The sequence below is a fragment of the Phacochoerus africanus genome, chromosome 3 (assembly GCF_016906955.1).
Source record: "Phacochoerus africanus isolate WHEZ1 chromosome 3, ROS_Pafr_v1, whole genome shotgun sequence".
NCBI lineage: Eukaryota > Metazoa > Chordata > Mammalia > Artiodactyla > Suidae > Phacochoerus > Phacochoerus africanus.
In genome coordinates, this window is record NC_062546.1 from 11,435,504 (window position 1) to 11,459,509 (window position 24,006).

Here is a 24,006-nt window from a genome sequence, read left to right on the forward strand (position 1 = left end):
GGCTGTGACGCGCGGCCGGGCGAGGTCCCCGCCAGCGCCGCAGTCGCGCGCGGTGCTGGGCGGTCATTGGGCGGCGTGATCTCGCCGCGGTTCCGCGGCCCTGCCGCCGCCGCCGCCGCCGCCGCCGCCAGCAGAGAGCACCGGGCGGGCCAGGCGAGTGGCCATGGCGGGCGCGGAAGACGGACCGGGCCAGCAGCTGGAGCTCGACGAGGACGAGGCGGCGTATTGCCGGCGCTGGGGCGCGCAGCATGCTGGGGCCCGCGAGCTGGCCGCGCTCTACTCACCAGGTAGGACCTCTGGGCCCCCCTCCGGGCCTGCAGTCACCAGTCCGAGCTACGGACAGCGACCCCCGGTCCGCTGTATCGGACCCCTGCCTCAGGCCTCGATGCAAACTCCAGCGGCTTCTGACTTGCAAATAGCACCCCTAAGTCCGGGACCCCACCCCTGCGCCTCTTCCAAGCCCAAGCTAGAATCCCAGCCCCGGGACTTTCTGGATGCAAAAACAGTCCCCAGGTCTAGAAACTGCCATATCAGCTCCTCGGGCAACAAACAGCTCCCATCATCCTACCAGATCCAGATCCTAGCCCAGGGTACCCGCGGCTGCAAAGAGCGTCCCTAGACTTAGGAACCACCCGGCACCCCAGGACCCCGTCCAAGCTGAAGGCAACCCCTCAGCCACATGCACCGTCCTCGACCCCCCCAAAAGTTACACCGTATTCCAAGTTCCCCAGATCGGAAGTTCACACTCTAGGGCCCCATCTCTGCCCTAGCCAAGGCCCTGGACTTTCGTAACCTCACCCCACAAATCTGGGCACGTTTAGGCTCCCTGCTCTGGGAACATCAACTCAGGGGCCCCCAGCTAATGGGTTCCCCAGAAACTTTTCCTCCAAAGCCCCATCCTGTATTTATAGATTCCGTCTGCAGACCACCCTTCCCTCCTCCTCCCCTCCCCCCAGCATTATCTCTCACTCCATACTTTGGAATCCTAGGGTGATGGGGGCACCACGAATCTTCCGTTTAAGCTCCTCTCATATACAAGCCCCAACTCCAACCTTCTCCCATGTGTTTATATTAGCCCCCTCTATTAGGACTTGAGGGTCTCCAGAGGTTCTGTCCCCAGGCCAAGGGCCCTGGCTTCTTCCTGCTGGGCCTACCATTTCTGCTCCAGCAAGCACCAGCGCCCTCCCCCTTCTCTGACTTCCACTTGAGCTTCAGGAATCTCATTGCCAGGCTGCAGGAAGGCCAAGTGTCCCCAGGGGTTAAGGAAGTGCCTTTGAGAACTCTGGAGTCAGGTGACTGGGAGGCCCCTCTGCCTGGATGTTGCCATCACACCAAGCTTTGTTTGTCAAACATTCGGACATCTTTCATTTTGCCAGGGTGTATCCACCATGTACAGCCCTAGCCTGGGGCAGGCATGAGTCCACTACCACCTTTGGCTTTGTGCCCTGACTGGCCTGGGTTTGCATACCATCTCTGCCATAACTGTGACCTTGGGCCATTTGCTCTCTCTTTGTGTCCTAGCTCACCAGAGGCCTTTCTAGACTTGTAATTCCATGTTCTGTTTGTAATTTTTTTTCATGCCTAAGTTGGGCACCTGGCCCATGCTGCCATGGTTTCTTCAGCCTGTTCCCCAGACACCCAGTTTGTGGCCTTTAAAACCTCCTCTGCTCCCTAAGACAGTCTGGACTTGGCATCCGGACTCTACTTCTTAGCTGTATGACCTGGGCCAAGCCACTTTCCCTCTCTGAGCCTCTGTTTCCTCACCTCTAAAATGGGAACAAGGTACAGTTTATCTGTTCCTCAGTATCATTGAAAAGAAGAAATTAGATCATCCACCTTGGCCAGTGCCTGGGATACAGTAGGCAATCCCTGTTATTAACCCAATAGTTGAACCTTTCCTGTGAGTCTCGGAGTAAGCTGCCTTGCCTCTTTGGTCCTCAGACTCACCACCTGGGATCAAGGATTCAGGGGCCCCCCTCCTTTGGTGTCCAGCTCTACCCACCTTCAACCAAATCGTATGTTGTCATTCTAAGCCTCCCCAGTGGACCACCATCTCTTCATTCCCATGATTGACCCTCTGTCCACTTCTGGTTTCCCCAAGTGCCCCTCACTCTCTAGAGAACAGCCACTTGGGGATCTAAGGCTGCAGTCTCCTGGTGCCCCACACCTGCAGTCAGAGATCTTATCTCCTCCTGACTGGACTTGGGGCAGGGCTGGGAAAAGTGCCTGGATAGGGGGAGTGAGGAAGGAAGACCGGTTTCTCCAAATTCCATCCTCCTCCCTCTGCCTGCCTTTGTCCCTTTCTTATGTAGCTTTCAATAAGAACCTTCATTTCTCTGGGCCTAAAATAAGGGGCCAGGCTGAATACATATTGAGCACCCTTGTCCCAGTCCCTGTTCTAGGCCTTGAGGGCAAAGAGGTAAACAAAGTAAGAAGAATGGAGCTGGCATTTTAGTAAACTCAGTAAACAAGGGAAATATCTTACTTGCCTAATGGTGACAAGTGCTGTGAAACTTGTAGCAGAAAAGGGGAAAGTGAAATCACAGTGACATTTTAGAGAGAGGGCAGTAGAGAGAGGCCTCACTGACCAAATGACATTTAAACAGAGACTAGAAGGGAGGGAAGCATGAAGATATTTGAGAAAGGATTGATCCAGACCAGGGACACGGCAAGTGCAAAGGCCCTGAGGTGAGAGCAAGCCTGCAGTGTTTGCAGGACACCAAGGAGGCTGGTGGGCTGGAACAGAGTGAGCCAGGGGAGAGATGGAAAGTTCCTGGGTTCCAGGACCGAATTCTTGAGATTCCTGGGGCCAGAGGGGATTGGCACCTTAGTAGTTGGCAGCAATAATAAGGCAATTAACATAGTTGGCATTTATTGAGCACTGACTGTGTGCTGGGCTTTTCTCTCATACACTCTCATTTCATCTTCACGGAAGTTGTCTCTGGGGCACCCTGGTATTAACTCCATTTTACAGACCCCAGTAGCTTCCTTATGGCCCACCCCCCACATGCATTCTTCCTAACATTTCTTGCCTGGGATGCAACTTGCATCTGCCCCCACCAGAGGAAGGCCAGCAGGGCCAGGGGCTGCATCTGTTTGGCCTGCCTAAAGTGCCTGCACCCTGTCCATCTTTAAGATCTCCTCTGATGGGAGTTCCCATCGTGGCTCAGTGGTTAACGAATCTGACTAGGAACTATGAGGTTACGGGTTCGATCCCTGGCCTTGCTCATTGGGTTAAGGATCCGGCATTGCCGTGAGCTATGGTGTAGGTCGCAGACGCGGCTCGGATCCCGCATTGCTATGGCTCTGGCGTAGGCTGGCGGCTATAGCTCCAGTTCGACCCCTAGCCTGGGACCCTCTGTATGCCGCGGAAGCGGCCCTAGAAGAAAAGGCAAAAAGACCAAAAAAAAAAAAAGAAGATCTCTGAGGCTTCGCAAAGAGTGGTGACCTGCCCGTGGTCATACAGCCAGCAGAGCCAGAACCAGAACACTGGTCAGTGGCATTGTGGGTTCCATGTTCTAAATTTTCACTGTGGAGGTGAGCCATCCTGGGGTAGGTGTGCGGGTGGGGACCAGTGTTCCGGGTCAACAGAGCAGCAGCATGTGTGCAGGGCCAGCAGGCGAGACAAAGGGCTTCGTGTCAGCTAAGAGCTGTGAGTCGCCTGGTCAGGGCAGCTTGGGGCGAGGCAGCCTCAAACTGATCCTGTGGGCTCTGAGTGTCTGGCCAAGGAGTTGGGGCCTGGTCCTGTGGGTCTCAGAAGCCACAAGCGTCCAGGTTTGGGTTTCGCAGCACCACCGCCCCCTCTGCCAGGTGCTGGTGTTTGGGAAGAGCTTGGAGGGCTTGGCCGGCCTCCCCAAGCCTCCTGGGCAAGCCGGGAGGTGAGGCAGGTGTCCAGCTTCCCAGAAGGTGCCAGCTGGCGCCCTGCCTCCAGGGGTGGATTTTGAGGAGTCTCTGGAACCAGCTGTTCACTACCCTGGCTAACTATGGATGACCCTGCCCTGTGGGACACAGGGACTCTTAGCGAGGGCTCAGGGGAAAGGTGGAGGGTGTCAGGACTGCTAGGCGGGGGTCCTGGCCTGAGTCCTAGAGCTGAGCCTGGGTTCTGTCCCCCACACATGCCTCCCTGAGGCCCCTTCCCTGACTGGGCCCTGTTCCTGCCACACTTCTGGCCCGGATTCCCCTGTCTCCCTCAATCTTGTTCTTTCTCCATTTCTTTGTCTCTCCTCCTCCCTGGCCGTACTCATTCCCTCTTTCTCTTTGTCTCCCTGTAATTGCTCCCTGTCTCTGTCCTCTTCTCTTTCTCATCTCTCTGTGTCTCTGATTCCTCTTCTCTCCCATCTCTGTTTGTCTCTTTGTCGCTCTTCCTTGTGTCTCTCTTGGTCCCTGTCTTCTCCCTACCTCCTGTCCCCCCACCTCCCTGAGGCTGAGGGTTTCCCAGTGGCCAAGGGCCACCAGAAGTGCAGGATATGCAGGGCTTGTCTGACCAAAACCGGAGGAGTCGGGCCTGATGTCACGCCTTGGGCCATGGCCTGCCCCCAGGAAAGCAGAGGTGGCCTCCCCTGCACCTCCCAGCCCTGCACAGCCACCACACACAACCCAGCCCCCTCCCCAGGCCAACAGGCATCCTCATGATAACTCGGCCCAGGTCATGTACCCTGGCCAGGCCCAGCGCCCTACCAGAAGCAGCCTGAGCTCTTCTGAACTGAGCAAAGTCCGTCCCTCCCTAGGCCTCAGTCTGCCCATCTGTGAAGCAATGCCATTTAGACCACCTGACCATGCAGGCCCTGCCAGGCTGACTGTCCATGCTGTGACCTTGATGATGCTTTGGACAAGACACTTTCTCTCTCCAGGCCCAGTTTCTCCCTCTGAAGGACGGGGCATCTGGCAGGCGAGGCCTGGCTGGGATCACCCCTGGCCCCCCGTACCTGACATGTCATAGGTGCTCCATGAGGGCCACTTATTATTATAGATTTATTTTTTTATGGATCAAAGTTAAGGCACTTGTCTGCAGAAGGATCCAGATTCCAGAAGCCAAAGAGATAGAGTTTAGATGGGAAAATATTCAGATTTGGGGACATTCTTCTTGGCATGGGGAGAGAGCTGGACTGTCTTTGAAATCAGGACAGCCTGAATATCCAGGCTAATATGTTCCATTTATGAGCCCAAGATCCAAACCCAGCTCTTCATTTTTACCCACTGAGCCTCGGTTCCTTCATCTAGGACATTTCCTCTCTGAAGGGACTGGATGTGAATGAGACCATGCCTCCCGCTAGAAAGCTCAGACCACTGCAGGGGCCTGGCCAGGACTGCCACCAAGGGAGGCCCACCCAGTATGAGGCTGCAGGAAGGGGAAAGGAGTGGGGTGAACTGGGAGCTCTTGTGCTGTCTGATGGGAGCCACAGCTGCTCAGGCCAGGGGTGGCCAAGCCCTGTATTCTCAAAGGAAGCAGGAAGATAGGAATTTAGTGGGGGTTTTTTAAGTGTAGCTAATTTTTTTAAACTGAGGGTATAATATGACAGAAGGAGCAGGTCTGCAGCCTCTCAGACGTGTCCTACCTCCTATACCCCATCCCGTAAGAGGTCTCAGTGGGTGGAAGCCATTGTTGTTGTTACTGTTATTTGATCATGTGGCTGTCCCTACAGGCAGGGGACAGCAGATGGTCCCATACCACTACCCATCCTGGCTTCCTGCTTCTGAACCCCAGGTCCTGGCCACAAGCAGAAACCACAAAAGGGAAGGCCCTTCTGGGCCTGATCATTGTGAGCCCACGTGGGGACCACTGGGGGTGGGGGGGCCAGGGCCTCGTGGCCCAAGGGAAACGGCCCCTGACTGCAAAGTGGGAAGGAAAGGGCTTCCGCATCTGCCACTCTGTTGCTGTTGGGATCCTAGCCCTTTCTGGGCCCAGGGAATGTGACCCTGGGTATGTCCCTTCGCCGCTCTGAGCCTTGGCCTTTTCACAGGGCAGCTGTTCTGCTCCTGGCTTAGGGCGCAGTCTGCTACTGTGTAGCCTGGGCAAGGCCCTTTCTCTCTCTGAGCCTGTTGCCCAGTCAGGAACAATGGGTCGCCTCATATTTCCTCCCCTTGGTGCTTCAGTGAGGGGCTCCCAGAGACAAAGCCTGGCACTTTTCTTTAGGATCATGGTTGGCAATTTGCTTATCACACAAGGATTTTTTGAGTACCGGCTGTGTGCCAGAGCCCTGGTGAGCAGGCCAGGCATGGTCCTGGGCCTCCTGAGTTTGCATTTAGGGGAGATAGGCATTATACAGGCAGTGACAGTCCCCATAATGAGTCCTGGGTTGAGGGACTCTGGGGGTCAAAGGAGGCATCATGGTTGGCTTCCTGGAGTTGGAGGTTCCAGGTTGAGGGTCCTTGGGACTATCTGCCTGAGGAAACAGTATTTCCAGGGGCCCTGTCACACATTGTGTCACCCACATGGTGTTTTTATTTCCTTCTGCTTTTGTAAATTTTAGTTTACAATTACAGGAAAAGACAGAGTTCCCTCTGTGGCACGGTGGGTTAAGAATCAGACTGCAGGAGTTCCCGTCATGGCTCAGTGGAAACAAATCTGACTAGGAAATGTGAGGTTGAAGGTTCAATCCCTGGCCTCGCTCAGTGGGTTAAGGATCTGGCGTTGACATGAGCTGTGGTGTAGGTCGCAGATGCGGCTCAGATCTGACATTGCTGTGGCTGTGCTGTAGGCTGGCAGCTGTAGCTCTGATTAGACCCCTAGCCTGGGAACCTCCATATGCCTTGGGTGCAGCCCTAATAAGCCAAAAAAAAAGGAATCCGACCGCAGCAGCTTGGGCTGCTGCAGATGCTGGTTCAATCCTGGCCCAGCCCAGTGGGTTAAAGGCTCCAGCGTTGCTGCTTTAGAAAGAGAACAGGTGCTTGCTGTCCCACTGTCCCACCCAGCCCACCTCACTCCTTCACATCACCTGCCTGGCCTCTGGAGTTTAACCCTTTCGGAGTTCCCTGGTGGCTCTGGGTTAAGGAACTGGCATTTGTCACTGCTGTGGCTCTAGTTAACTGCTGAAGCACAGGTTTCGTCCCTGGCCTGAGAACTTCCCATGCTACAGGCGCAGCCAGGGGGGAAAAAAGTTTGAGAGGCTGCTCAGTACTGCCTCTTCTCCCTGTGGCAGGAGCTCCAGAAATGATCACCAAGGCCCGGTTCTCCTGATTTCCTGACTCATTGGCTAGAGCCCTGCCTGATGGAAGTTGGGTGGGGTCTGAACCCCCAGGATTAAAAACTGTTTATAGCCTCTACCTCCAAATAATTACCTGTGAAAGGGGATGGGTGATGGGATTTTAAAAAGAAGCTCATTCAGATTCTTTGAGGTGTCTCTAGAGAGGCCCAGGAGGCTGGCATGCGGGTTCTGTCTGCCAAAGAATGCGGCATATGCAAGGCCAGCTTCGTGGGCTTGTGACCGGTGCACAGGGCCCTGTGTTCACACTCGGTTTAACATAGCCGGCACTGAGTGTATGACCTTGGGCAGGCCTTCCCCTTCTCTGGGCCTCAGTGATATTCATCTGTGAAATGGGTAGGCAGTCCCTCAGTTCAGCCTATGGTTAACACTGTAGACTCACAGAACGTAGTCAGAGATGCCCCATGAGCCCAGCTCTGCCTGGCTTTAAAGCTCCATCCCTCAGCCTTTGCCACGTGGCCTGCACTCACCTCTCACCTCCTCTCCCTGCAGGCAAGCGCTTCCAGGAGTGGTGCAGTGTGATCCTCTGCTTTAGCCTCATCGCTCACAACATGGTCCACCTCCTGCTGCTGGCCCGCTGGGAGCACACGCCCCTTGTAATGCTGGGTGTCGGTGAGTGCCCACAGCCCTGTTGCCTGCCCTGGTTTGCCCCGGGGCCAGGGACTGACCTAGGGTCTGTGCCATGGATGGCGACTTACACACCCACAGGGGTGTGTGCGCATGTGAGGACATAAATAGGGCCCAGGGTATGATGGGAACCCTGCCTCTCATCTCAGTCGCTGACACCTCTGTCCTTGTCACTTGGGCCAGAAACCTCAGTTCCTCTCCTCCTCTTCCATTCCGTATCCCAGCCGGCAGCAAGTACTCTTGGCTATTTACTTTCAAAACGCCTCCAGGGTCCACTACACTCCACCTCCATCATCCCAGCCCCGGCCCAGCGCCATCCTCTCCCGCCTGGTCTGCCCCCACCCCATCCACTCTCGACAGGCAGCTGGGATCCCGTTAGATCCTCCATGAGGTCATACCACTCGCCTGTTGTTCCCCGTGTTCTTAGAGTAAAACACCAACTCCTCGGCATGGCCTGGCCCCAGTTTCTCTTCACATCATTTCCTTCCTCTCCTCTGGCGCACCCACTAGCTCAGGGCCTTTGCACATGCTCTTCCTGTGCCTGGAACTCTCTTCCCACAGACATTCGTGGTGTTCACTGCCTCATCCAGGTCACTTCCTCAAAGAGGGCGTCCCTCAAAAATAGCAGCCCTGGAAGTTCCCATTGTGGCTCAGCAGAAACGAGTCAGACTAGTAACCACGAGGATGCAGGTTCGATCCCCGGCCTTGCTCAGTAGGTTAAGGATCTGGTGTGGCCGTGAACTGTGGTGTAGGTGGCAGACATGGCTGGGATTTGGCGTTGCTGTGGCTCTGGTGTAGGCCGCCAGCTGCAGCTCCAATTGAATCCCTAGCCTGCGAACTTCCATATGCCGCAGGTATAGCCCTAAAAAGACAAAAAAAAAAAAAAAAAAAAAGCAGCCCTGCCACATAGCACCCTTGACTCTTCTCCAGTGTATTGCCTCTTTCTTGATTATCTGTCTCCTCCCACTCAAATCCCTGAGAGTAGAGATTTTTGTTTATTCGCTGCTGTGTCCCTAGCACAAGGCCTCACACAGGGTGCTTGGTAAATATTTATTGAATCAGTGAATGAGTGAATGAATGAGCACGCTGCAGAGCGTTAGTGCCTGCTGGGTGTTTTCCATCGGTCAGTCCCCACCCATCCATAGGCAGGGAGGTAGATTTTGCAGTTATCATTTTCCAGATGAGGAGACCGAGAGGCTCAGAGAAGGGACTGACCAGAGTCACACCTCACACCAGAAAGCACAGCGTAGTTCTTATTTCACTGTCTCCACTCCCAGGTCCTGGGGCGACTGAGTTCTTTCCTCTCCTCACACCGCCCCCCACCCCCTATGCTGGACACTCATCCCCTCCCCCACCCTGGGCTCCCAGGCTGAGGGGAGGCTATGCCCTTGGTCCACCTGGCCCGCCCTAAGTGTTCAGCTTCCACAGTGTCATTAAAAGCATTCTGGCGCCGAAGCCAGTAGTGCTCAGGCCAGTTAATTGAGCCATCTGGGTCTGGAGTGGGGATTAACCCATCCAGTGCTGGGGAACCTGCACCCTGCCCACAGGAACCAAGCATGCCCCCCTCCACCCAAGGGAAGAAGGACCTGCACCTCCAGCCTCTCTGCCTCAGAGCACCACATTCAAGGGCAGGGATGCAGACAGTGTGAGCCCTGATGCGCCATGTGGGTCTGGGCCCCGACAGACCCAGGTTCAACTCCCAGCCATGCCACTTCCTGACTGGGCGCCTTGGGCAAGCCCCATGCTGGGCCCTTTTAACTCTTAGTGGTAGCCTAGTGAGTAGGTTCTCATCACCGTCTTCTGAGAGGCCATTGGCCTTCCCCAGGCAGCCGCAGAGTCTGGGGTTACTGCACAGGCTGCAGTCAGCTCTGGGAGGAGGGCGTGTTCCAGGCAGTGGGCCCAGGCTGGGCAAAGGGTCAGCAGTACCAGAGCCCAGGTCTGTGTTTGCAAGCCAGAAGGTTGGGCATTCCAGGCAGTTGGGACCACAGCTTCCAGCTCTGGGCCAGGAGCTCTCTCACCTGCATGAGACACCTGCTCTCCATCCCACACCTTTGCCTTCTGGCTGATAAGAGCAGACAGTCCGCTGATAGTGGTGTTTGCACAGCTCCTAATCGATTTAAATAGCTGCCATGATTTGTGTGTTGACATGCAAGAAGTAAGGGCACCGTGCCAGCCTAAAGAGCCCACCCCCAGCCTGGTGCCATCTCCCCAGAGGTTCTGGTGCCCCTGCCAGGCCCCAGAAACCAAGGGAGCGGGAAGCCCTGAAAAGGTGCCCAGTAAATAAACACAGACGACAAAATGCCAGGAAGCAAAGTCAAGATAAGGGAATTGGCATGGAAGAATTGAGGTAAGAGGTCAGGGAAGCCCACTCTGGAGAAGGGGACATTTGTGTAGAGGCCTGAAGGAGGTGGCGGGGGGGTGAGGGGGATGCTGGCAAACAGTTACCTCTGTGCAGGGCATCCCAGGCAGAGGAGTGGCAAGTGCAGAGGCTTTGAGGCCGCTGTGAACCCTGGGCATTTGGAGGATAGAGAGGAGGCCAGTGTGGCTGGAGAAAATTCATGAAAGGAGAAGGAGCTGGCAGCAGCTCAGAGGCACTGTGGGGGCGGGTGTTGTGTAGAACCTTGAAGGCTGTAGTCTGGACTTGGGGTTTATTCTACAGGCCATGAGAAGCCATTGGTGAGTTTCCCAATTTCCCAGACATCATCTGACCTGCAGGGAGGATGGAAGGGGCAGGAAGGGCCAGAGAGGAGGTGAAGATGGTGGCCCAGACCCCAGGAGGGCAGTGGAGGTGGTGAAAAGTCATCAAACTCTGGGTGAGCTGTGATAGGTGAGCCTCCAGTGTGACTGTGGAGGTGAGAGGAAAGAGGGGTCTGTGGCCTGGGTGGTGGCTGGGACAGGGTTGGAGGAGCCTGCCTGAGGGCCCTGGGGAGGTGTCCAGAAATTGGAGATTAGAGTCTGACATCAGGGAAGGCAGCTGGAGATAAAAATATGGGCGTCCTGGGAGTAGAGATGGTGTTTGAAGCCCAGGTGCTGGCGGAGACCCCACCCCAAGCCCTGTGCAAACTCGGCTGTGCAAACCCAAGAGGAGGCTGAGGCCTTCCCTGCTTCCAGGCGGGAAGAGGAGGAAGAGCCAGCCAAACGGGTGGAAGGTGAACCAGGCAGAGTTGCACAAGCTAAAAGGAGCTTGTGTTTCCAGAAGACTTGGGGGGTCAACCAGGAGCCACCACCGAACAGACCAGCAAGGAGAGACATTGAGGGGGACCCATGGATTGGGCCACGTGGAGGTCATTAGCGACCCCAACAAGGACAGTGTTGCCATGGTGAATGAGTGACAGATGAATGGCCCGGGAGCCCTGAACTGTTTACTGCTCCAGGGGCAAGTGAAGGAAAAGTGTCGGGGGTTGTGAGCTGGTGTTGCAAGGAGTGAATAGGAGTTTTCTGACAGAAAGACAGAGGGAAGAGAGTTCCAGCAGAGAGTCACAGCGAGTACAGAGGTCAGCAATGAGCTGAGCAGTCACAGGGCCTCGGGTCATAGCTCGTCCCACAGATCAGGTGAAGAGTCTCCACAGGATTTGAGCTAAAAGGTGGTAAAGACAGGATTTGGCCCCAGAACCCCATATGGCCCAGCCCTCAGCAGCTTCTGCTTCTGTCTCGGCCCCTCTCTCTGTCTCCACATCAGGGAATGAGGTGGGCAGGGGCAAAGAAGCCCCAGCTGGGGGGCCTATGAGGAGATGGAGGCCCCCAGGGGCCCAGGGACTGTCTCAAGGTCGCCTGGTGAGTCCTCTTCCAGTGCTCTGCAGGCAGACTGGTAACCAGGCCCAGACCACTCCCAGGGTGAGGCAGCCACTGGGTTCTGCCACCAGCGCCAGGACAAAGAAGCCTCTGTGTGCCTGCCTCTGCCACCCCTACCCTCATTAAAGATTCCGTGAACTGGAGGCCTGGGGTTGCTGCTTGAGATCACAGAGCCATTTTGTCACTGAGTCGGAGAAGGCTCCTCTCCAAAAATAATCCTGACATCTGCCTGAAGCCTACATCCCTCCGTGCTCACCCGAAAAGGCCAGGGACCGGTCATTTGATAGATGACACAGCTGAGGCCTGGAGAGGGGAGCAATGTTTAACTATTAACTGTGGCTACATTTGGGGAGCACTTGCTTTGTCCTAAGGACCTGCATTAGCCCATTGTTATTAACCGATTGTGGTAATGAAGTAAGTGCCATTAATACCCATTTCCCAGAGCTACATAAGTGGCCCTTGCCATGGTCTCAGCCACGCCCCAGCAGCCCTGCCAGCCCCAGCGGCCTTTACCGGCCAGGGGGTTGAGTGGGGCGCTTACCTGCCTGGTCACCTCTGGGGGGTGGGGGTGGGGGGCGCTTACCTGCCCTGTCTCACCTCCTCCTCCGGAAGGTGGGATGTGCTCGAGCCCATCGCCATAGCACAGGACATGAGACAGTAGACATTTTTTAAAAATTGACTGGACTTCCTAGAACAGCTTTATTTTTTTAGTTTTATTGAATTAGAGTTGATTTACAATGTTGTGATAATTTCTGCTGTCCAATAGAGTGATTCGGTGATACACAGACACCTATCCTTTTTTTTTCATATTCTTTTCCCATATAGGTTTTTTTTGTTTGTTTTTTGTTTTTTGTCTTTTTGCTATTTCTTAGGCCGCTCCCACGGCATATGGAGGTTCCCAGGCTAGGAGTCGAATCGGAGCTGTAACCACTGGCCTACACCAGAGCCACAGCAACGCGGGATCCAAGCCGCGTCTGCAAACTACACCACAGCTCACGGCAACGCCGGATCCTTAACCCACTGAGCAAGGGCAGGGACCGAACCCTCAACCTCATGGTTCCTAGTCGGATTCGTTAACCACTGCACCACGACGGGAACTCCCCATATAGGTTATTATAGAATATTGGGTGGAGTTCCTGTGCTCTATAGCAGCTCTCCGTTGACCAGCCATTCCATATACAGTAGTGTGCATATACCAATCCCAAGTCCCCAGTCCATTTCTAGAACTTGAACAAATAGTACTGTGAGTTCCCATATATCCTCTGCCCCCAACTCCCCCTCCCCCCGCCCTTTTTTTTTTTCCTGCTTTCTAGGGCCGTACCCATGGCATGTGGAAGTTCCCAGGCTCGAGGTCAAATCGGAGCTACAGCTGCCGGCCTACACCACAATCACAGCAACCCAGGATCCAAGCCGCGTCTGTGACCCACACCACAGCTCACTCACGGCAACGCCGGATCCTTAACCCACTGAGCAAGGCCAGGGATCAAACTCACATCCTCATGGATCCTTGTCAGGTTCATTAACTGCTGAGCCACGACGGGAATAATATTTGTTTCCCCTGGGCCACAACGGAACTCCCTTCCCCTATTGTTAACATTTTGTATTAGTATCATATATTTGTTACAGTTAATACACCAATATGGATACGTTATTATAAACTGAAGTCCATAGTTTATTCAGATGTCCTTAGTTTTTAGCTGATGTCCTTTATCTATTCCAGGATCCCGTCTAGGATTCCATATCATGTTTAGTTGTCATGTCCCTTGAGGCTCCTTAGCTGTGACTCAGCTAATACTTTTCTTGTTTTCAATGTTGTTGACAGTTTTGAGGAGTGCTGGTATTTTGTACGATGCCCTCTAGTAGAACTTGCTTAGGGTTTTTCTTAGTGGGTTATGTGGCTCGGGGGGGAAGAGCTTCGAGGTCAAGTGCCATTTTCATCACACTGTAGCAAGGGGATGTCCTAGCATAGCATCATTCCCCCTATGATGTCAGCCTTGACCCCCTGGCCCAAGTGGTGTTAGTCCAGTTCCTCCACTGTACAGCTTCTCCCCTTCCCCTTCCCCACTGTGTTCTCCTTGGAGAGAAGTCACTGTGCACAGCCCATATTTAAGCTGTGGGGAGTTTCACTCCCAATAATGCACTTTTTAACAACTTTGACAAAGCACCCAGCATACAAGAAGGGCTCCAGTGTTAACCATGATCACAAAACATTGTTTTTCTAATGTTGTTTTTATTATCATTGTTATCATCTGTACGGATTAAATGCTTAGGACCGTTAACGACATAAAATGTGTAACCGGCTTAAGATTGGCCTTGGTGCAGTGTCGGGATTAAGAGAGAGAACACATTTAAGGTGCTGGCACAGGGCCTGGTAACTATACGTACTCAATAAATGTCAAGTAAAAACAGGTAATAAATAAGTAAAAAAATAAGTTTAATGGATGGAGAAATAGGTAGATAGCTGCAGTCTTTACCCAGAGAGGATGAGGGCCTGTGTCTTCACGCAGGTTTATGAATGAACAGGCACAGGAGCCTAAATCATAACAGCCCAAACCTAGAAACAGCCTAGTCGTCTGACAGCAGAACAGATAAATGTACTGTGGTACCTCCAGACCAGGGCTATGACTCAGCAGTAAAAAGGGTGAACTCCTAAATACACACATGGATAACTCTAGAAACATTATGCTGGTGAAGGAATCTAGGTCCAAAAGAGCACATACTGTACGAATCCATTTATATGAAGTTCTAGAATTGACAAATCCAATCTATGATTATGGGAAGCAGATCAGTGGTTCCATGGAACAGGGATGGGAAGGGAAGTTGAGGGGGCCTACTGGGGGGCTGCATTCTCTTAAAGGCAGCATTTAGGGGCACCCTTAGAGCAGTTGGGACAGGGGGCCAAGAGGCACCTCAGCTGACCCTTTGCTGTGCAAGTGAAGATGCTGAGGCCCAGAGTGGGCTTGCCCAGGGTCACACAGCAATATGGTAGCAACAGGGGAGGCCCTTGACTCATTGATCTAGCTCCTCCTTAGCTCTTGGCCATAGTGCCTCTAGTCCTTCCTGGTAGACATGAGGCAGTGTGTGCATAGCATCTTGTAGTATGCAGCAGGCACTCTATTAATGCCTCTAGACCTACTGAGCACAATCTAAAGGCATGAAGCGCTACTGGTTTTGGAGGCTGGTAGACCCACCACTCCCCATCTCATGGCTGCCACTTCCAAGCCATGGGACCAGGGTGGTAGTTCAACTCTGAGCTCCTTTCCTCATCCTAGAAGCAGGGAAAATAAATAAGGCCACCTCAGATAGTAACAAGTGCTATCAAAGAAATAAAGCAGGGAGATGTGACCAAGATCACCTGCCTGGGAGGATGGCTGGGGTGGGGGGGTGGCAGGTGACATTGGCCCTAAGCTAGAAGGCTGAGAAGGAGTCAGCCACTTGGAGATCTTCAGGGAGGGGGTAGGGTGCCCCTCAAAGAACCCTTAAATGGCCCCGCCAGACCTTGGACAGCCAGTTTGCAATGAGAAACTAAACTTGAAAGGGTGTGCCCTGAAGTCACGTGACCCAGTGGTCTGCATTTGTTTTCTGTTTGTTTACAGCTTTCCCCCTCCTATCTCCTTGTCCCAATGATGTGAGCTCTATGTCTGAGGCATCTCTGGCTCTAGAGCTTAGCACACAGTAGTAGGTCCTCAGAGAATGTTGCTTGAGAGACTGAATAACTGAAAAACAGCAGTAATATGTATTGAGGGCTTGCGGTGCTCAACAAATGTTTACTGAACCATATTATAGGCCAGGATCTGGGATGCAGCTGTAAAGGAAAGACTAAAATCCCTGACTTCATGAAGCTGACGTCCTTGTTGGGGAAAACAAACAGAAATGAAGTCCAGGGTGATAGGTGCTTGGAGAAGAAAGATAGGAGGTAGAAGACGCTGGAAGATGGAGGTAGTTACAGTTTTAGATCAGGTGTCCCTGGAGGACCTTTGAGGCAGAGAGATTTGAAAGAAGCGAGGGAGTGAGCTGTGCTACATCTTGGAAAAGAATGTTCTAGCAGAGTGAAGAGCAAATGCAGAGACCCAGAGGCATGTAAGGGGGTGCAAAGGAAAGAGAATATGCAAGTAGGGCTGAGATGCAGAGGGAGGGGAGCGAGACGGGGTGGCACTGGGGTGTTACCCTGGGCAGTTTGCTGGCCACTCTGCCTTGGTTTCCCCATGTGGGCAGGGGTGGCAGTGCATCCTGATGTGTTGGATTTGGACCTCAAGGCAGGTTAAGAGCCCAGCTCTGCCACTTGCCAGCTATGTCACCTCAGTCTAGTTATTTCTGTTCTTTTTTTTTTTTTGTCTTTTTGTCCTTTTTAGGGCCACACCCATGGCATATGGAGGTTCCCAGGCTATGGGTTGAATCGGAGCTATAGCTGCCGGCCTACGCCAGAGCCACAGCAATGTCAGATCCTTAACCCACTGAGCGAGGCCAGGGATCGAACCCACAACCTCATGGTTCCTAGTCAGATTCGTTAACCACTGAGCCATGACAGGAACTCCTTTATTTTTATTTTATTTTATTTTATTTTTATTTTATTATTTTATTTTATTTTATTTTATTGCTTTTTAGGACCGCACCTGCGGCATATGGAAGTTCCCAGGCTAGCGAGGCTGGGGATTAAACCCCTAACCTTGTGGCTCCTAGTCGGATTTATTTCCACTGCGCCACGACAGGAACTCCTAGTTATTTCTGTTCTCCAAGCCTCAGTTTCCGCCTCTGTAAAAACGGCACCAACTTCTAACAGAATGTGAGAATTCGTTAAGATCAAGCATGTAAAGCCCTTGTGTCTGGCACTGAGAAAGTGCTCAATAAATTGCAGTTGCTATGGGTTTTTTTAATCATCATCATTCCAACCATCTATAGAAAACAGGCGCAGAGAGGTTAAGTAACATGCCCAAGGTCACACAGCTAGTAAGTGACAGCTGGAATATGAGTCCAGATGTAACAGCACTTAACCTTTCTATGGTACCAAACCCTTAAGTGAGTGAATGATTTAGAGGTTTCTGAGGGACTGCATTCCAGTTTTGAACAAATTCAGAACAAAGACAAGAAAAAGGCTGCTAGAAGCCAAAATATCACATTTATTGTTGATCAAAGCTAGGGTCAGGGGTGGGGCATGTCTTCTGTTTGGACCGAAGGTACTTCCTGACATCAGACCCCAGGATGTTTCCATCTAGTAGTCACCAGCAGCGCTGGAGCAGAGTGGGCTTCCCCCGTGGGGCCATTAGGAGTCCAAAGGGGTCAGCTCTTCCTATAAGGAAAGGACGGGGGGGTCTCAGCAGGCCCCTTACTCTCTCCTGACCCGCCAAGCAGATGGGGCCCCACACCTCCCCTGTGGAAGAGCAAGTAAAGGGGCAGCTTGAGGCCAGGAGTGTTACATCTGAGGCTCCATCCTAAGGGAGGAAGTGTTCCAAGGAGAGAAGGGACACCCTCTCCCCTAACAGATGAGTGAGTGAGCGAGCCAGGGAGGGAGCGACTTCCTGATTTGGGGTAGGGAGTGGGCAGGGATGTCCCCCTGCCCCCCTGCCCCCCAGCTCACCCTCCTCGTGTCCACAGTTGCAGGGGCGCTCATTGCTGACTTCTTGTCTGGCCTGGTGCACTGGGGAGCCGACACCTGGGGCTCCGTGGAACTGCCCATTGTGGGGAAGGTGCGTATATTGACCCAGCCCAAGGACAAGGTCAGGCTCTCTGACCTTGGGTGAGTCCCTGAGCCTCTGTTGCCCTGTCTGAACGATGGAAGTCATCACTCCAGCCTGACCTCTGTGCCCCTCCTCCAAGACCAGAACAAGAATCCCCTGAGATTTTCTGGAAGCAAAGGCATCAGGTGTGGGACAGTCCACTTTGATACGTGTCCGCCTAACCAGAACCCCTTGAATTTGGGGGCCACACTACATCTTGGTCTTTGCCTGCCCTGCAACTCACTGTCTTCAATGAACTTCATCTTGTGTCAGACTTTTTTGATTGTGGTAGAAAATCTGTACAGACTTAACCAAAGAAAGGTACTGATTCATGTACTGAAAATTTTAGGGGTAGAGCCAAATTAGAGCATGGTTGGGTCCAGTAGGGCGGACCGACCAGATTCTTTGAACTCAGCCCCTCTCCGTGTCTGTCTCTGCTTTCCTCTCTCCTGGCTTCACGCTCATGTATTCTTTCCCCTGCAAAGGGGGCTAAGATGGCTCGCAGCTCCCAGGCGTCTATCCTCCCAGCTCAGCATCCCCAGTAGAAGAACTCCCTTTTCCCATAATTATGGCCAAAGTCCTATGGCTTATTCCCACTGACCCAGCTTGAGTCACATGCTCACCTTTAGCCACTCACTGTGGCCAGAGGGATGGGATGCTCTGTCCAGGCCAGGGTCACACTCACTCAGAACTAGGGGGTGGAGGGGTCAGCCTCATTGGAACAGCTTGTACTAAGAGAAGAGGGGGAGTTCCCCTCATGGCTCAGTGGTTAATGAACCCAACTAGTATCCATAAGGATGCAGGTTTGATCCCTGGCCTTGCTCAGTGGGTTAAGGATCTGGCGTTGCCGTGAGCTGTAGCGTAGGTTGCAGACACGGCTCAGATCTGGCATTGCTGTGGCTTTGGTGTAGGCTGGCAGCTGTAGCTTTGATTCGACCCCTAGCCTTGGAGTCTCCATATGCCGCAGATGCTGCCCTAAAGGATAAAAAGGCAAAAAGAGAGAGAAAGGGCTGTTACCAGGAGGGGCCTGGATGCTGGGAAGAAATAGAGGGTCCTGCCTGCCACTGTGAGGAGCCTCCTCAAGTGTCCTAGGGTAGGAAAGGAGAGCAGAGATTGTCAGCAAGAACCCTCACAGCCCAGATGGGGAAATTGAGGCCCACGGGGGGCAGTACCATCCCAAGGTCCCCACCAGGTCATTTCGACCCCTCTTCTGCTAAAGTTACTAGACCCAGACCCCGAAGGCTGGGTGGAGCCTGTACATGGAGGCATGCTCCAGCACCCCAAAGCAAGGAGGTGAGCCCGGGCGGAGGAGGTCATGGAGAGTAGCTGACCACCCCAGGCTGACTGGTTGGATGTACCCCTGCCCCCCATCCCACCCAGGCTTTCATCCGACCCTTCCGAGAGCATCACATCGACCCAACAGCCATTACGAGGCATGACTTCATCGAGACCAATGGGGACAACTGCCTGGTGACGCTCCTGCCACTGTTAAACATGGCCTACAAGTTCCGCACCCAGAGCCCAGGTGAGCATCGGCCTCCAGGGAGCCATCGGGGCCAGACACACAGCACGCCCCCATGGGCCTCTTGTGGTGTGTGTGCACACTGGGGGCAGGGGGGGGTCACAATATTGTAATAATTCTTAGTTAGATGCTCCCTAACTGAAATTGGGATACTTGACATAAAAGCTCTGTATCTCCAGCTTCTCTTGTACAGTCCCAGCTTGGCCTCCCTGAGTCCTTGTTCCCACTTGGCTGCACTGGGCCAGAGCTGGGCTGCAGAAGCCTCCCTTAGACACAGTGCACGTGCTCCAATTTGCCCCCCCCCCCCAGTACCCCCTGCTCCCCTACACCGGGCCGCCTTGCCCATTGGCACTGCCTCCCTGTGCCTGCGAACTCTGTCCTGGATTCAGATCTCTGCCCTGCTTGTCTGGGGGAGGGAACGTCCTAAAGTAAAGCAAGTCAGTCCAGTTCTCCGAGCCTTACTTACATTGTGTGTCAGGTCAGAGGACGGCGGCGGGAAGGTGGGAGACCCGTCTTCCTCTGTGTGGGCTTCTTTTAAGAACTTGACACCTTGCTGTTGCTCAGAGCACCCCCACCTCGGGGAGCTGCGATGAGGGTCTGGTGGTGTGGGTGCTGTGGCACCCTACCCGCATCCTCTGCCCCAGCAGCTATGAGTGGCGGCTGCTGTGAGCTCCCAGCTGCCCCTTCTGAGAACTGCCAGGCAGGTCCTGTCTCTCCTTGGGATAAGCCTGAAGCCAATGACAAGAAAAGCCTACAAAAGACCAGCCCCCTTGCCTCTGAGTGGGACTAACTCTGTGGAGTCAGTAACGTTTCAAAACCCCCATTCCCAGGATCAGGCTGAGACAAGACTTCCCCCAACCTCATCTTTGCTTAACTCTTGCCCTGCCCTGTCCTGCTTTCCGCCCTCAGACGTTTTTCCAGAAGAGAGGATCCTTCCCCTCCTCCCATCAGATAACTCATGTGCCTTATCACGGGCTTTGCTGCTAGGGAATCTGGAAAAAATGTGATTCCCATTTTATTGATGAGGAAGTTGAGACTTAAAGCCATAGTCGCTGTCCCAAGTTCATACAGTCAAGAAATGTCAGAGCAGGAATCTGAACCCAGCTCTGCCTCACATTCCTTTTTTTTTGGTGTTTTTAGGACCGCACTCATGGCCTATGGAAGTTCCCAGGCTAGGGGCAGCGAATTGGACGGCAGCTGCTGGCCTACACCACAGCCACAGTGACGCCAGATCCAAGCCGCATATTTGACCTACCTCACAGCTCATGGCAACGCCAGAAGCCACTGAGCAAGACCAGGGATCAAACCTGCGTCCTCATGGATGCTAGTCAGATTCATTTCCACTGAGCCATGATGGGAACTCCTGCCTCACATTCTTAACTATTACTTATGCTTCTTCCATTTTCTGCCCACTGAGCAAAAGGGGAAACTGGGGCCCAAAGGGGAGTCTGAGACTGCCCGGGCCCTATGGGAAGATGGAAGGAGGCCCGGATGCCGTCCTGGGAAGGGAGCTGCCCAGGGGCAAGTGCTGAGGGCCAGGCTGGCAGTGGGCCCCGCCCTGTATGACGGCTGGATGCACCCTCTTCCCACCCTGCAGAAGCCCTGGAGCAGCTGTACCCCTGGGAATGCTTCATCTTCTGCCTGGTCATCTTTGTCACCTTCACCAATCAGATCCACAAGTGGTCGCACACATACTTTGGGCTGCCGAGCTGGGTCATCCTCCTGCAGGACTGGCATGTCATCCTGCCCCGTAAACATCATCGCATCCACCATGTCTCACCCCACGAGACCTACTTCTGCATCACCACAGGTGCGGCTGTAGGGTGGCATGGAATGGGCCACCCCCACTCCGACTTCAGCTCCATCCTTAGAGTCGGTGGCAGAGGTCACAATGGGAGGTTGTACAGTCTTTGCCCTACAGGAATGTTCTCTCCGAACACCTATTTCTTGAGTACCTACTGTGTGCCACGCACTCTTCTATGTGCCGAGGACACAGCAGGAAACCAGACACACACACACATACCCTCTTCACAGAGTTGTGGTTTCCAACCACCTGTCCACCCAGAAAATACTTATTGAGCACCTACTATGTGCCATATCACTGAACAAGAGAGGCCAAGATCCCTGCCTGAAATAAGCACTACATCTGATGGTCCTAACTGCTATGGAGGGAAATAAAGCAGAGGGTAAGAGCGGGAAATGGGGGAGCTTTACCCTTTAAATAGGGAGGTCAGGGAAGGCCTCACTGAGAAGGTGACGTTGGAACTGAAGGGAGAGATGTGGAGGAAGAGTGCTCCAGGCAGCAGGAGCAGTAGGTGCAAGGGCCTTGAGGCAGGAACACGTATGGTTTATTTGAGGGCAGGAGAGGTGACAGTCCAGGTGGAGAATTCTGTGGGGGGAAACGGAATGAAGGGCGGTCGTTGGGGAGGAGGGCGTAGCTATTTGTAAAGGAGGTCAGAAATCTGAAAAAACTGTGGGAAGGGCCCTGCAGATAAATAGGGACAGATGGGTCCAGGCAGAGGGAAACACAAGTGCAAAGGCCCTGAGGCCAGATCATATCTGGTGTGAGGGAGGAATACGCCATTGGTCGTTAACAGGCCGGTGCCTGTGAGGTGAGGCAAGGCGGGCAGGTTTTCCAGGGCCAGCTTGAGATCTTTTTAAGCTTAAGTATTCCATAGATGCTGTTAAGTCAGGCCAGCTTGGGTTCAGCTCTCCGCTCTTCCACATGTAGCTTTCGGAGGCTCACGAGCCTCCCTGGTTACCACTTTTCTCATCCACAAGTTGAGGCTACGGCCACCTCCCCCACAGACCACTTCCCAGGGCTGGGGTGTGAATGCAGATGCAAAGGCTTGGCACATAGTAGGTATTCAGTAAGCTACAGCTACTGGTTTGGCGGGGTCGTGGGATTTGGGGTTGGTTTGGGTTTTTTGTTAGTTTGATTGTTTCTTTTTTTCCCTTTCTGGAAGCAGAACTGACAGGCACGAAAAATATTTTTGTACATCCTACAGTCATGTTTTTAAGGCGCCAGTGGAGACGTTCAAATTTAGGCTGTTTAGGAGATCATTTAACTGCTCCAGGACTGGGATAGTCTTGGTTTGGCCATATACTAACTGGGAGACACCCCTGCAAGCCTCAGTCTTCTCATGTGGAAAATGAGAGTAACAATAGTATCTACTTCAAGGTTCAAGTGGAGGCTGTGATACGGGTTAAATAAGATTATGGGCAATCTTCACGGAGCACCTCCTGTGTGCCGGCATCATTCTAGGCACTGGGATCCACAGTGAAAGAGCACGGGGTTCTGCTGTTCAAGCTGACATTCTAGTTGGGAGTTAGGGAGAAAAACCAACACAAAACTCGGAAGTGATGAGTTAATGAAAATGATTACAATTTATCACAAAGACTATAAAGAAATAAAAGGATGATGTGACAGTCCTGGAATGCTGCTAAGTGGTAGTCAGGACAGGCTTCCTGGACAAGGTGGCAATACAGACAAATAATAAGAAACACCGCCTCCATACCTGGCATATAGTAAGCGCTCAATGAGAAGGTGATGAGGGGATGAAGGCATGTCTGAGAAGCCCCCAAGTCCATTGTGGGAAGCTCTGGTCCCTAGGTTCCTTGATCAGTCCTTGTCACCCGCCCAAGCAGGGCCAGCTCTCTCTACATCCTCTTACTGCTGCTCTTCCATTCACCCCTTCCCCCACCCCCTGCCCTGTTTCCACTGCAGGCTGGCTCAACTATCCTCTGGAGAAGATGGGCTTCTGGCGACGCCTAGAAGACATTATCCAAGGCCTGACAGGCGAGAAGCCTCGGGCGGACGACATGAAATGGGCACAGAAGATTAAATAAGTCCTCTGTGCCGCCACCTTATTGCCAACCTTCCCCAGCTCCCCTAAACCGAAGCCATCTGCCAAATTCCAGCCTCCTTGCACTGGCCCCTCTAGGTGGAGAGGACATCTCCTGGGCTGGGCCCAGGCACCCCCAGCCCACCCCTTGTGACAGAGAATACTTGAGCCACTGGTTTTTTCATTTTCTTTCATTTTCTTTCCTTGGTCCCTCCCCAGCCACCTGAGCTGTTCTGTCTGCCAAGCCTGACTCTGCAAAAAAAAAAAAAAAAAAAAAAAGGAGCCCTGCCAGCCATCCCTGGGATTGAGGAAAAGCTCATTAATTCCCCACACTCCCACCACCACTGGGCAGCCCATAAGTGTGGCTGGTATTGGGGCATTGAGTCAACTTATCTGTTCCTCTGTGTCTGCCCTCGGTGGTCAAGGAGCCCGCAGGCACAACTCTGTTCCTGGAGCATCACCCTGCTGTAGCCCTGCAAGCTGACCCTGAAGGCCTGGATGAGTAGACAGTGACAGTCACTCCCTTCAGCCTAGCGTGTCCGCCCAAGGATGGCAGAGGGCAGCAAGGGTCTGGGGGCAGCCAGCCAGAGAGGCCAGAATTTCCTGATCAAGGCTGAACCTCCCCTCTCCCCCATCTGTCCATGTGATTCCAGCCAGAGCTGATAATCCTAATCAGAGTATGTCTTCAGAGGGCACAGCCCCTTCAAAGGGTCTTGGTCACTGGGGAGGAGACACAGTGTCCCCTCTGGCCAGGGGTATGTCAGAGAAGGAAAAGTGGGGCTCTTCGTTTTGTTTTTTTTTTTTAAAGGTGCTTGCTTGTTTAATGTAAATAATAGAAAGCCTTAATATCTTTTCTGTAACACGGAGTAATATTTTAATGTCATGTTTTGGATGTACATAATATATTTATAACAAAGCAGCAAGAGTCTACTTAACCTCAGCTGCCTCGTGTTTCCTGGTTGGCTGGGGGTGTGGGAGTCAGGAATCTGGAGGGTGAGGCCCCACCCCAAGCCTGGGCAAAGGATGGAGGCTTTGTCATCTGAAACAATCAATGCTGACATCTACTCCAAACGCTTCTGGAGGGGACTCATGATTTGGTGAGAAATGTTTTTCATTCAGGAGATCATGATGGTAGAGTAATGAAGGCTGACCCCTACTGTTGAATTCCTTCAGCAAATGTTTATTGGCACGTGGTGTGTGCCAGGCGCTGCCCTGGACACCGGGGCACAGAAGGGAACAAACAAGCACTTAACCTGGTGGAGTGGACCTCCTGGGGAGAGAGACAATAAACATAAATAAATGCA

At 53.1% G+C, this 24,006-nt stretch overlaps 1 protein-coding gene across 1 annotated transcript; it reads left to right on the top strand.

Moving 5' to 3' along the window:
* The first annotated feature begins 47 nt into the window (after positions 1-47).
* Positions 48-24,006, top strand: PEDS1 (plasmanylethanolamine desaturase 1). Its single transcript, XM_047770882.1, has 6 exons — positions 48-287; positions 7,695-7,814; positions 17,214-17,305; positions 18,716-18,860; positions 20,455-20,667; positions 22,585-24,006. Exons 1-6 carry the CDS (start codon positions 164-166, stop codon positions 22,704-22,706), a joined length of 816 nt encoding a protein of 271 aa, XP_047626838.1. The 5' UTR covers positions 48-163; the 3' UTR covers positions 22,707-24,006.

Coding starts and splice junctions, on each gene's coding strand:
- PEDS1 (XM_047770882.1), top strand. CDS start 164: ATGGCGGGCGCGGAAGACGGACCGGGCCAGCAGCTGGAGCTCGACGAG. Junction 288..7,694: donor GGCCGCGCTCTACTCACCAG/GTAGGACCTCTG, acceptor CTCTCCCTGCAG/GCAAGCGCTTCCAGGAGTGG. Junction 7,815..17,213: donor CCTTGTAATGCTGGGTGTCG/GTGAGTGCCCAC, acceptor TCGTGTCCACAG/TTGCAGGGGCGCTCATTGCT.